We start from the raw sequence: 13,526 nt of genomic DNA, 5'->3' as shown, positions 1-13,526 counted from the left end.
TATGCTCCTTTTCAGACAAAAACGGCGCAAAAACATAGCCTTCAGGGTGGCACATACCTAATGGGTTGTATAAGGGAGTCCCCCCCGCCGGGAGTTCCTTTTGCTTTTAATGCCAATTACATGCCGGTCCTTATTCGCTACGGAACTTGAGTTATTACTCAGTGAATGACAAAATCAGAGCTTCGTGTCGAAAAAATCTGTTTCCCAAGCGTTATATCAAACATAACAAACAACATAAGGAACTTTAAGAAACTGTTAGGCTAACAAGTTTTCAAAAAGTACTTCATTTCAATCTTCTTCAATTTGTCCATCCGTTACTCTTTTTGTAATTAACAAATCAACCACAATTGTCCATGGTCTGCGCTCTTATAGACCATAGAAATGACGCCGTAAAATGTTTAAAACTTTGCAGTGAAACCACTCGCCTGCGGCTCGTGGTTCCATTTGTGGTTTGAACATTTTATGACGTCATTTCCATGGTCTATAAGAGCGCAGACCATGGAAAATTGTGGTCGATTGTTTTTTACAATAACATTTATGTTTAGTTTCCTGCCAAGTTTCTCGGAAAATGTTACGTCATTTCTATGGTCTATAGTCTCACAGACCATAGCTCTCGACCAATCAGCGCGCGAGGATTCGCTCAGTTATTGTAAAATTGCTGTGTTTCAAGTTCTGAGCAGTGGAGGTTACACTGTTTCAGTGAATTTTGATAAATTTCGTGACATAAGCGCTTGGATTCTCGAATGTTAGGGTCTAGAGTTGCAAGAGAGAGTATACATGTGATGTGTGTACAAGAAGATAGGAGATCGGCGGAGATTAGACAGTTTTACCTATTGTAGTGTGCAAACCTTAGTAAACAGGTCATCTACTCAAAATCAGAGATCAGTTATTTTCTCAGTGCTGTTTAGCCTGTTCACAGACCTTATATTTTCTCTTCAAAGTCCGTCAAGCGCACGTGGTAAAAAATAAAAACAGCGGGGGATTTATTGACCGCTATTGCCAGGGGTTTTAGTAGAGGTGGAGGAAGAAGATTTTTTCTTTCTGTCGCTCGCTCGCTTCGCTTGAGCGCTCGTCGATGTTTTCGAAAAAAACGAAAAGAAAAATAAGGCAATGATGTGTACGGGCTAAGTGCTTTTTTTAAACTGCATACTCTTTCCGGGGTTTAGGTAGAGAATAAAATGACTCTGAAGTGGTGAAGACAAATGGATAAAAAATAGTTTAAGTTACAATGGTGTTCATTTACTTAGGCGAGAAATGAGTTGTATAAATTTTTGTTTTAAGTAACTCCATCGACTTTTGGTTTAATCTGCGATCAGGGGAGAGGGCATGATCTCAGGCTACTTTTGGTTGAGTTACAGCACCTGGAGTTGCTTATTACTACCGCCGAATCTATCTGAGCGCTGCATGATATCTTCAGAGGGTGCCCAGTCCAAGCGCCGTTCCAGGGTCCTAGCTACTCCAGACAAACTGCACGCTCGTCAGGCAGCGTCTGTGCCTGGGAAAGGCTCCTCAAAATTCCAAAAATGTATTCAGACTAGTTCCTAGACCTTCCCGCTCGCTCGATTTGTTAACTTTTATGCTTAACTTATTGCAGTATTGTAATAGATTGTGATCATTGGGTCTTTCATAATTTTGGCCCAATAGACCTCTTTAGTTTGTACGTTTTGTTTCTCAATGTAGGTCACGTGATAATACGCTTGAGAACGATTAAGAACTGCTTCCTTCCAATTTCGTCTTGTTCGATCAGGTGCATATGTACGCAAAATTTATGAAAAGTCAAAGGGGCACATTTCCTGACACCCTCACTGGGAAAACAAAACACACAAGCTAAAGAGGTCTATTTCAGCATTGAATTATCGCTCCACTGTTGGCTCTTTGAATGACGTCATTTTGTCACGTGAACAATCACTAACGTAGCCTGATCAGGGTCAGGTGCTTTGAACAGCACAACGGCCTCCCGAGAACTTTATTTTAAGGGGGAGGGGGGGGAGGAGGGGATATGACGTCATAAGGCTAACGGCGTAGGTGATCGTGTGCCAATTTTGACCAATCAAACAGTCGCAGACAATTTGACTAACTATTAACCAATGAAAAATATGCAAGTGCGCCAGGGGTGGGAAAACGGTGGAGGAAAAAATGGCGCGAAATTTTAAAATAGTCACTCATTTTGGAGAATTCCAATCCTGAGCGGTTGCATCATAAACAAAAGAAAAGAGCGAAAGAACGATAATCGGACAAAATAACAGTTACAATATTTACTGTTAACCAGTATGTGTACAAACTAGCTAAATAAGTACATGTTTGTATAACTACTTTGACGTGTCCATGTTTTAATGACAATCACACCTATTAAAAATATACACAACGTTGAAGGGTACCCCTTTACCTTAGGTAGGTCTCGTATTTACACAGAAATGCAGTACATCAGAGCTTCTGTGATACCCCAGACACTGCCTTTAAAGCTGGGTTCTAACGTGATTTCAACGTTGGAGTCTGTGCTTGAAACCCTTAAGTATGACCATTGGGATCTAACGCGACCACGACGAAGACGACAACGTCAAAAGGCAATTGGTTTTATGAGCAAAACAACAGCTCTGCACGTGCATTATGCTTTTGGCATATTCCTTTGACGTCCACTGCACGACTACGACGTGAAACTCTCCAATGTGACGTTTTATACAGGACGTGAACATAAAACGAGGAATTTCCCTTTCTCTTTGTGAACCTGGATAAAGTCCATGAGAATTCAACTCCAGGAAACATCGCCTCCATTCGACAAATTGAGCGAATCCAAATATACGCGATAAAGTTTGAAAGAACGCAAATACATTTTTTTAGCGACGTTTTCACTGCCGTCGTCGTTGCTTAGCTCCCTCATTAAAATGTGTAAGCTGCTGAGCAATACTTTCTTTGGTGCTGTTTTGATGCTGTACATGGTGTTTTTTCTCAGAACAAAAATCCTAACGTTTGCATCATTCAAGTAAAATCCACCGACGCAATATGTTGCTGTTGCATTGTTTATTATGATATGGTTGTTCTAACTTTCGAGTCGTCTATAAATAACATCTTTGGCTTCTATTTGTGGGTGTTCCAGTAAAATAAAATATTTGAAGAACGTGACACTGGAAGTTTTTTCTTTCTATTTTGGCTTCCTGTAGAAGTGAACGGCAATTTATTTCGTTTATTGAGTCGTGAACTAATTTTTATACCTCTGAACTTTAACAACCTTTCTCTGCAAGAAGGAATATCGAGTATAAAACGAAAACTCGACATTTACACTACGACTGGGTGAATTAAAATAAACGTATCATATATAACGCTGAGCTAAATGTTCTTGTAAACGTTCATAGTGGTGCTAGAACGTCTTAAAACAATACTATGTATAAGTCTGTGGTTGAGATGTTATAGGGGGAATGGGTTCCGTCATCCGTAAAGGTCTGATCACTGGCGACGAACGGGTTAAAAGTTCGCTAATGACCCGTCCCGAGGGACGCGTGCTATCGAGTGGCTGCAGGCAGGCTGTGGAAGGTGTCTTTTCTACGCGGCGAGGAACCTGAAGTGAATAAATATAGGACAAAAGCTGTTAACAGATGATCGACACAGTGGGCTGTTTTGTACAAAATATAGTTAGCAGCAATTCAGAGGCTCAAAACGCAGCTAAAGCCACATCATACACTTTAAAATACTTGGTGAAATATAACGTCGCAGAGAGAGCCCGTTCGTAATTGGGAAATAGCCCGTGCACAAGTATCGGAGGAAGGAATAGGGAGAAATAAAACCATGCCCCGGCCCCCCTATCCCCTCCCCAGGACAAGGTTGCCCCGCTCCTAAGGGTTTGTACGATGGGTATCTGCGACTTTCACGTTCCCCATACTACAATTTGTTTTCCCCACAAAATATTATCTAGGTTTTTTTCTTAATTTCTCAAGTCAGACGATGCTTAGTCTCAAGAGGAATTGAAAACAATACTAATGTTGTGGGGAAAACAAAACTGCACTGTAGGGAACGCGCAAGTCGTGAAAGTCGAAATGTGAAACTCCAAGTCGAAATAAAGATCTTTTCGATTGTGATACAAGTTAAACACTTTTGAGGTCCCATAATTTTGAGGAGTTCAAATACAGTCCGCTCTACCTGTCTGGGGCCTCGTCTGATTATTTTTCCTTCCCGTACCAAGACACCGGCTGATATATCCATCGCGTCCACCTGAACAAACACCAAATAAAAACTGATTAGAATAAACTGTCAATGAAATGAAAGAGAAAAATGAAAGAAAAGAAAGAGAAATAAACAGGTCAAAATAGAAGGAAAGTGAAGTGGATATCGAAATGCTAGAGCCGCGAGAAGTGGAGCGCACTTTTTTCTCCTCCGTTTTTCTCTTCGCCCCTTACTTGTGGTCCAGTCTAAAAGCCCCTACTTTCTAACGCTCGGAACAAGCTGAAACATGAATTACTTGTAGTCTATATATCTGACTAGATTTATGAAAACATGGCTTCAGTGAGTGTCTAAAGCTCCTACGCTAAACTTGTGCGTCCTTGGTACCAGGATTTTGACCCTCCCCACCCAGGACAATGGGTGACTGTCTGCAACTCCCACTAAGCTCTGCAATTATCATGATAATCATTTTCAGCAGAGGCCTGATTCAGCTGGCTAGGGCAAATTAGGACCAAGGTAATCACCAGTCAAAGCCAGCACTCAACACTGCTGCTTACTGAAGGGGTTATATCAAAACAGCCCCCTCCCTACCCCACTAGTTTTGACTCCAAAGCCTGATCCACGCACCCACTGTTAGGGCAGTCCCTGGGCTATCCAGCTGTACCGACCAAGACGTCAAGTCCCCTACTTTTTTTGCACACCGGGCTGGCCTGGAGCCGGGCTGTGCCCGGCGCCAGGCGAAAACCTAGTGGCCACGTTTTAACGAAATCAGACAGATATAAAATGAAGGCCAACACGAGTTCAACGCACAGGACCACAATAGGGAGTTGAAGCAACCACGAGGACGACTGCAACGATAACGTCAAAAGGCAATTTATGATATGAGCAAAACAACAGCTCTGCACGTGCATCACGCTTTTTAGTACATTTATTTGACGTCCACTGCACGTCTACGACGCGACACTTCTTAATGCGACGTTCTATGGGGGACGTGAACACAAATCGAGGAGTTTTTCTTTCTCTTTTTGAACTTGGTTACAAATAAACTCCTGGAAAATTCGCCGTCCAAATTTTCAGTGAGAAATAAATTGAGGCTGAGGCTAAATAAACTCGATAAAGTTTCGTATAACGCAAATTCATTTTTTATTGACTCTTTTTTAACTTGTCAGCATCGTCGCGGGTTGCTTAACCCTTTAAATTCTCATTTGTTGCCCCGATTCATTTCCTGCAGAAGTAGCGGGGAGAAGTTGATAAAATATCAAGCAAATTCATCTTGTGTGATCATGTCCGTAATTCTCATGACCACTCTGTTTTAGAAAGCATTGATATTACAAGGAGAAATTTGATGCTGATCGCCCTCTGCCTGATAGAAGGTCATGAATAAAAGGAGGCAGCGTGGGCACGCGGTTAGATCGCTGGGGTTGTAATACGAAGTTCAAGTCCCGCCCTGACCGCTAGCTTGATTTGTTCACGGTAGTCCCAAGTTCAAATCCTCGACTCTGCTTGTAAATAGCCAACTGGTTTGCCTCCGGCCAGTTGAGATTCTTAAAGCTGTTTAAGTTTGATTTGAATTATTTGTTTCAGCCATTTGCTCGGCCATGGCATTAGTGCTTTAAATACTGCCGAAGGTAAATTACGGAATTGTAATAAATTATTTCAACCCCAAAGAACGGCAGACAGTAGCCTTTCCTCCCACACTATAACAGGGAGAAAGGACATGCTAGATGAGTCGGTACATAAATGGGGAATACATGAAAAAAAAAAGAATCACAAACTCACCAAGGGAGGTGGTAATGGAGTTATCTGACCGGTACCCTCGATCTGATATGAGTTGTTATTTACGGTGCTGGTATCAAAATTTTGCCTACGAATTTCGCTTTTGGAGGGTTTCCACTCTTTCCCATGATCTGCTTTCTGAGAACTTGGTCCCAGTTTTTTAGTTCTTACACGGGTGCGTCCGGACTGGCCATCAAAGTCATCGTCCACGACTGCAAATTTTGTCCGAACTCTGGAAGAAAAGAAAGATATGAGAACTCGCGGACTTACAATGTATAAAACGTTCTCACATGACGTCACGGCGGCCATAATGGTGTCCCAAAACATCTAATAAACGGCGGCCATGTTGGTGTTCCAAACAAACACTATGTGAGGTGAACTCTTTTCTAACGTAAAAGCTTTTTTGTTCCAATACATTTGCACAGATGTTCGCCACGTGAGTGTAAACGCTCTATACATATTTCTGTTCTTTCTTACTTTGTAATAATCGTTGCACTTTGAGCTACTTTGCAATCCCTTTTGCACTTTGTTATAAAATTGTCACACTTTGTAATACCTGTTTCACTTTATAAATAACACTTGTCGCACTTTGTTATAACAGACCAGACACTGTGACGTCATTTATGATGTCATCACAAGCTATTATTCGAAATTTTAGTCTAGGGAATTTAAAAGTTTGTTTAGAAATCTAAGATGGAGGAGGGTATTGGGAGGAAGGGCAAATTTATTACTATACTTATATGCATTTTTTTGTAATGCTTATTAGTCAAAGATTGACATTCAACAAATTTTTTTGTTCCCCTTGAGGTGAGACATACAGCCTCCCCCTCCCCCCCCTCCCCCCCCCCCACACACAGCTGATGGACCAAAGTAACTCTGGAGGGGATAGCTACATACCTGTGTGAGGGAAGTTTTTCAGGGGAAATTTTCATGACAGCCACCACATTTCCCCGATCATCATAAAGCACATCCTTAATTCCTGGTGGTCTTCCATATTGGGCCTGTACAGAAAAAAGATCACTCCCGATTGAGACTATTATTGACTATTATTATAACAAAGATAAAAGACACTTTCCGCTTTTGTTCTCACCACTAATTATTTCTGTCATTGTGCTTAAGTTTAAGACGTTTGACTAGTACTTGAGCATATATCAGTTGATGTTTTTATCTTCATGAAACAACTTTATTTGTTTGGATAACTTGACACATTAATATCTTTTTTTTTCTTAATTATATATTTTTTTCTCTTTCCTTTTTCCACTAACTTTTATTTTAATAAAAAAAAATTAATGTCTGCAGAGATTCTTGTAACAACTAGTTCTAAAATTGAAAGTCAGGCCACTAACAGAACTGCTATTTGGTTTGATGATGTATCGGTGATCTTCAAACATGAAAAAGTAAAATTTAATGCAAAATATTCATTAACAGTAAGGTTTAAGTAATTTGATAAGTCATAGGAGATTTTAACCAGCTAGCGCTCCTTACATCTTGAACCAAAAGAATTTAACTTTAACAGATTGTAGTGATTCATTTATTGTTTGATTAGATTATAGTTAGCTTGAATCACTTTTAAACATTTGTTACCTGTGAACTAGAGCTGAAGTAACTAGTGCTCCATGAACTGGGAGTAGAACTGTTAACAGATGACCACTGAAATCTTTCCAGTCTACTGCTCTGTTTATTTCACAATCACAATTAAACTGTTTCATTTAATAAAGTCGCAGGAACATTTTTAATTACTACTTTAATTTCTTCTCCTATTTCCCAACTTTGAATCTTCAGGCATTTTCTCTCCACTATTATAACAGTCACAGAACAGTCGCCACCATTTATTTTATATTACATTTATTTTATAATCACCCATAGTCTTATAATTTATTAAGTTTAATGTTCTTTTTTAGCAAACTAAAGTTGGTGAGTGTGCATTAGATGGAGGGAAGAAAGAGTGCGGCTGATTGCCGTACACGTAAAAAAATACCTGTGTATAGTGGGTTTTAAAATTGTTCTGTTTTGCTCATACAACATTGTTCACAGTGTCTCCCAAGGTCTATTTAGTTCCCCTTTCTAAAATTACCCCACCTAGACTGATTCCAAGGAACGACAGAGGTACATTAGACTTTGGTACAGTATGTAATAATTAGACCTGCCATGCCTTTTTTGGAGGATAAATTTACACTTGAAGTTCGAACTGCCCTTACTTAATCAGGGCCGAGTATGTTGTTCAAAACTGGGTAAAGATAACCCAGGGCCAAAGTGTTTTAAATTTGAATTCAGATATGAAAGTTTAAAACCTTAATTTGGTCTAATTCTTTTTGCCTACAATTTGACGATTGGATGCTCTAAGAAGAATAGAGGAAATGATCTCAGGAAATGCTTTTCCACAAAAGAAAAAGAAACCTGGAGGAAAATTTAACTCTGGATTAGCGCTAATTGGCCTTTGAGCAACAGGGCCCTGGAGGACCAAATAAATCCTCTCCTCAATATAAGGAAAAAATACCTAAAATAGCTCATTGCCTACCTACTCCTTCTTGGAATTGAAATGTTTGATAAGCTTAACCTCCTAACCCCCTCCACCCAACCCTCCAATCACTCCTTAAGGCAATACATTATGAAAGTCACTATTATATTTCCCTGCGCTACAAATTAATAAAAAAGTAAAGTTCTACAACTTCCTTAGGGGGAAAACACACACATTCAAACTAGTTTTGCACGCGGAAAAAAGCTCAAAAAGTTAGAGCCAAAAATTAATACGTTTAGACCTTAGTTTAATTATAATTTATTATTGTTAGAATTCTGCAATAAAAGTGTACCTTCAGAATTGATGAAGATGACGATAACATTTTAAGTCCATTAGTGTCTGAGTGATAATGTCTGGCCTCATCTTCTTGCTCTTCTTGTTTCTTTAGAACGTAATCATCAGTAAGTGGAGTAAGATCCACACCCGAAAATGATGGCAGCTTACCCTTGTGAGGTTTAAAAGGTACAGAAGTTCTCTTTTTATTTTGAATCTAAAGCCAGGATGAAATAACGGAATTAGAATTTATTGCTCACAGCGTCAATAACTTCATACACATCACTCAAACAAGAAAACTTCCATAACTCATCGCAAGGGAAGTAAATGAAATTTCTAGGTGGGAGGATTGGTAGAGTCTCAATGGCTGAATTATAATAAGAAAGATCAATTTAAATTAAAGTCTGTTTTTACAGGGGGGGGGGGTGTATGTGTGTGTGGGGAGGGGGAGGTTTCAAAACCTGTAGGCATGGGAGGGGAGAAGGGAAGGGAGAATATTTTCCTGGGCATTACAAAATGCCACTCAAGGGTGTATCAAAAGCTGTGTAAATAGTATTTGTTTACACCTTTTTTGTATGGGCTGGCTCCTCTTGATGTTCCTCTTTTCTCTCCACTGAAGTTGGTGGAGGGAGCTGTGCAGGACTGTTGATGGACAGAGGTGTTGCAGAAGCTTCAAGGGCTTCAAAAGGAGGTTCTGGGGCTCTACCATTAACAAAGATACAAAACAGTTGTAAGTCACAGCATTAGTACCAAAGAGGAGTTTTCCAGAAATATGCAAGAGTGAAAATTACAGAAATCTCATGCTCAAATATTTTACTGCCAAAAAAATTCAATACCCCAAAGTTTTACCAGTTTTAACAATATAATGGCATGCTATATATTGTGTGACACAAACAGCATCTAGTGTCAAGCAACAGAGACAAATACAGTCAAATTTTGCAATGATATCCACCACGTGGGCATAAAAAACAAAAACAAAAAAACAAAACAAAAACAATGACACACTAGGCACAGACACAAACGATCAAATATGGAAAAAAATTAATTAATAACTATAACTATTACATTAATTTTATCATATTTTTTTATAGCCAAATTCATTGTATCGCGCTGCACGTTTGCAAACTTCGAATGGGTTTTTCTGTTTCATCAGTCATTTGAGTGGGGGCCGAATTAATGTTGGTCACAATGCAACGCACTCGCCCAGCTTGGCCGGCAAAAACAAAACTGAGAATGACTCTAGACTGTTAAAGAATAACAAAGGAAATTGTGATGATGAGTAGTATTTTTGTAGAGGGCAGGAGGCAGACATTGCTTTATTCTTTCAAGAGACAAGAATAAGAAAGATCAGTAAAAATATTTGAAGAAAACTGGTCGACCATTGCCTGAAACTGGGCAATCACAAGCAACGAACCTTGAAAGACAGAAACAAACAAAGTGGATTGAAATGCACCAATCACAAGTAATTATTTGTTTCCTAAGAGGTCCGCTGAGATGTTGACAGAACAGAAAAACCCAAAATTCCTTCGAAGTCCGCGAAACACGCAGCGTGATACAATGAATTTGGCTATAAGCAGTGTAGAAAAGTCAAAAGAATCTTACCCTGGTCTATCCTCTACAACAGATGAGAGCTCTGACTCACGATCTGATTGGACAGAAGATGTTGATGATGCTGATGAAGGTCGGAGCATGATGGGGACAGATCCCTGAGCCCATGAGTCAGTGACTGCGGTAACAGGTTCTAAAAAAAAATGTAATAATTATTTTTAATGGAGCTTTCCCTGTATTGTTAGTAACGTCTGCCAAGCAGCACCAGTCAAGGCCCACAGTGGCCTCAACAAAATACTGAAAGGGAGTTTTGAATTGATTGGCAAATCAAAAATGGCATTTTAAATGGGTCAGTCATGGCACATACTCAAATTCACTTAATCTCTTATAATTTTATGGGAAAACATGCCTTCTGGATGGCCAGTTTTCAATGTCTGGCTAAAAGCCTACTTGCAACTACATCTCAGGTACATGAATTCCACCTCCAATTCCCCTGCAGCTCTCTGTCAACTGAGCTGTCAGATTTCCACCAATTAGCGGAAAGGGGAAACAAGCGTGAATGTGAACAAACATTGAAAAACACCTGCCAAGTGTAATGAAGTCCTTACTAATGTCATCTCCGTCAATCAGCATTTTGCATCAACTTTTTCGATGGGGATATTCAACTTGCAGGGATGAACATGCAGTTGCAAGCTCTCTTTACTTTTCCTGCACTGCCACCAGAGCGCCCCAGAGAGCTTGCTTGCCAATTCATTTTAATACTTGACAGTATCAAAGTTATACCCACTGAAATATTCTTCAACACCAATATTGAAAGTTACCCAGAGCTTTCAAAACCACCCAGAACCCTTCATCAGTAACCTTTCCCTAATTTCAGGTGCCCAGAATGGATAAAATGTTACAAACAGAGGCTTAAATCCCCCAGCCTTTACTTAAACTCATGAAAATCTGTTTAAAAAAATAAACTCATAATCTACCTTCCTCTTCAAGCCAGGTTGAATCGCATGCTGGATTATTCTCCCCTGTGTCACAGGCTAGAAATTGCCACTGAAAGATACAACAATAATGTTCCAGCTAAATTTACCCAACAAGGATGTTCAATATTGTCTACCCCCCCTTTTTTTGCTCTGAGTGGCTGGGGACGTTTTCCAAGAGATACATCACTCTGTCTTTTGGCCTCAAATATTCCATACTGATGGTTTACATGTAAAGCTAATCAGATTCAAGCCAGGGACTCTGATTTGTTGACAAGATAAAAATATTACATTCTAAGATTTACACAATCAGCATGGAATTTTTAAGGCCAAACCATGGAAGTTTCTTTCAAAAATGTCCCCAATGACAGGGATCGATGAAAGGTGCATATATAATGCAAGCTGTAGGTGACACAAATTAATTACCTCAATTATCTGTAGTAGCAGATTTTTTGTCTCCTGAATGGTGTATGGCAACGTTTGACTGACGATATACTGATCATGCAGCACCTTCATCGTGGACTCCACTATTTCATTGACAATTTCTACCACAAATTCCTCGCCATCCTCTTGTTCCACCATATGGTGCCTGGAAATTCACAAAATGGAAAGATAAATGAAAATGGGGTAATTGTACCTTTATCTAACAATCATTCTGCAAGTCAAATCTTCTAATTCAGGTATACCGGTACATGTAATATGTATAAATAAATCAATCAATCTTTATTTGCCACTTACTCTCTAATTTATTAAGTCTATTACATGATCTAGTGGCTGGAGATCTCTGCAAGCTCAGTTGAGCCATTCCAAGGAGGTCATCTCCTTAATTAATGATACGTTACAGACATTAATGTGTTGAATACGGTGGCCTTACATACTGTTAAGCAGTATATTAAAAATAAACTAAACAGACGATTTGCTCGTAACTTTTACTGCTGACTAGTAGGTGATAAGTTTAAGTCTCCAAGTTAAATAATGATCAAGAACGGGAAAGAAAAAGAAACATCCATAATTTAGTTGTATGTGCCTGTCTCAGCTGTCCTCATGATAAGTGTTTCAATAGAGGAAGCGCTAAAATTCCCCAACGTATATAAGTTCGTTCGGAAAATACATTGCCTGATAATACAAGTGTGCTACATACCATTCAGCTTCTGTGAATCTCCCAGGAATGATATCATTGCTTGCAGGCGGCGGAGCCGTTGCTTGCGCTGGAGTTTTCGTTTTATCTTGTCGACTTTTGTTGGACATGTTGTAGGTTTTTGACTTTACATTCCCGGGAAAAGCGAAAAATTAAAACTCCAAACAATTTTTTTAAGTCACTGCAAAGTTTACGTGAGTATTATTTTCTGGACATTACTATAAAACTTGCTGAGATTTCGCGGACATTTAGCAACCAACATGGCGGACTCAACTCGTTGATCCCAGTTGCTATGGCGCTATTTTTGCTCTCGCACCAGTCTCCCTACAGTTGAAGGCATACGTCCGTTGCGTGATCGTGACCGCCGGGATCGTGACACCGACAACTGCAGCGCAGTGGAGTAGTAAAAGTTCCGCCGATTGACAAATACTTTAATTCGTCCTAAAATGGCAAGGTTTCCGTATAGCCCCAAACATTAATTTTGCAAACACCAGGAGCCCATGAGTCTCTGGGCTTCTGGTATACACCTATTGCTCAATGGAAAAAACCAAGGCCGGAAAAACTGACTGACAGCCCGGGAAGCCTTGACACTGGGTAGCCACAAGGGGTAGTAATAATTTTTTTAGGGGACAAAAATACTGCTGAGAGTACACAGCAAGAGACATTAGAAAGAAGTGGAGAGTGGTCTACGATCAACTTCATCACAACATGATTTTTTAACCCCCTTGATTCCTTCTAAAGAAAGAGGGGTGGGAGACCAAAATATTCAGAAACGGGGGCTAGTACAATTATTGCCAACTATACTGATACCTGCATTTGTTTTACTATGGAATCTTTTAAAACAATATTTTACAGAAAAAGGGGAGGCCACAGCCCCCTTGGCCCACCCCTAAATTCCCTCATGTGGAGGGCTGAGGTGCTCAAAAAGTCAGCCTTTTGGTTGTTTAAGGGAGTAATTGAAATTTTATATTCGGATACCCCTTATCTCCCAGCCCCATTATGATTCTTTTCAACAGCTCAATGATTCAAGTAAAAACACAACAGAACAGCTGACCAGATATATGTTGTAAATCGAACAGTCTACACAGTCTACAAGAACAGTTTTCCTGAAACTGACAATCAATTTACTTCAAAGGGCCATCGACAA

The 13,526-nt window shown here is 39.8% G+C and overlaps 1 protein-coding gene across 2 annotated transcripts; it reads right to left on the bottom strand.

Annotated features, from left to right (window-relative positions):
• Positions 1 to 2,937: 2,937 nt before the first annotated feature.
• Positions 2,938 to 12,652, bottom strand: LOC140946127 (uncharacterized). 2 transcript variants are annotated; one of them, XM_073395206.1, is made up of 11 exons: positions 12,383 to 12,652; positions 11,668 to 11,830; positions 11,245 to 11,314; positions 10,322 to 10,460; positions 9,286 to 9,421; positions 8,739 to 8,936; positions 7,513 to 7,602; positions 6,826 to 6,929; positions 5,932 to 6,160; positions 4,132 to 4,203; positions 2,938 to 3,553 (listed from the first exon to the last, which is right to left on the bottom strand). In XM_073395206.1, exons 1-11 carry the CDS (start codon positions 12,487 to 12,489, stop codon positions 3,377 to 3,379), a joined length of 1,485 nt encoding a protein of 494 aa, XP_073251307.1. In that variant the 5' UTR covers positions 12,490 to 12,652; the 3' UTR covers positions 2,938 to 3,376. The 2 variants fall into 2 exon arrangements, with proteins under 2 accessions (XP_073251307.1, XP_073251308.1); XM_073395207.1 differs by lacking the exon at positions 7,513 to 7,602 and having other exon boundaries at positions 2,939 to 3,553.
• Positions 12,653 to 13,526: the final 874 nt, after the last annotated feature.

Source organism: Porites lutea, chromosome 8, assembly GCF_958299795.1.
Source record: "Porites lutea chromosome 8, jaPorLute2.1, whole genome shotgun sequence".
Taxonomy (NCBI): Eukaryota; Metazoa; Cnidaria; class Anthozoa; order Scleractinia; family Poritidae; genus Porites; species Porites lutea.
The sequence above is the reverse complement of the archived record's forward strand: the minus strand, read 5'-3'. Positions and strand labels throughout refer to the sequence as shown.

Bases quoted from the DNA above. Each gene is read 5' to 3' on its own strand.
- LOC140946127 (XM_073395206.1), bottom strand. From the start codon at position 12,489: ATGTCCAACAAAAGTCGACAAGATAAAACGAAAACTCCAGCGCAAGCA. The intron at 11,315-11,667 runs GTAATTAATTTG...TGTATCTTTCAG, and splicing joins TGCTACTACAGATAATTGAG to TGGCAATTTCTAGCCTGTGA. The intron at 9,422-10,321 runs GTAAGATTCTTT...TGTTAATGGTAG, and splicing joins GTTGTAGAGGATAGACCAGG to AGCCCCAGAACCTCCTTTTG.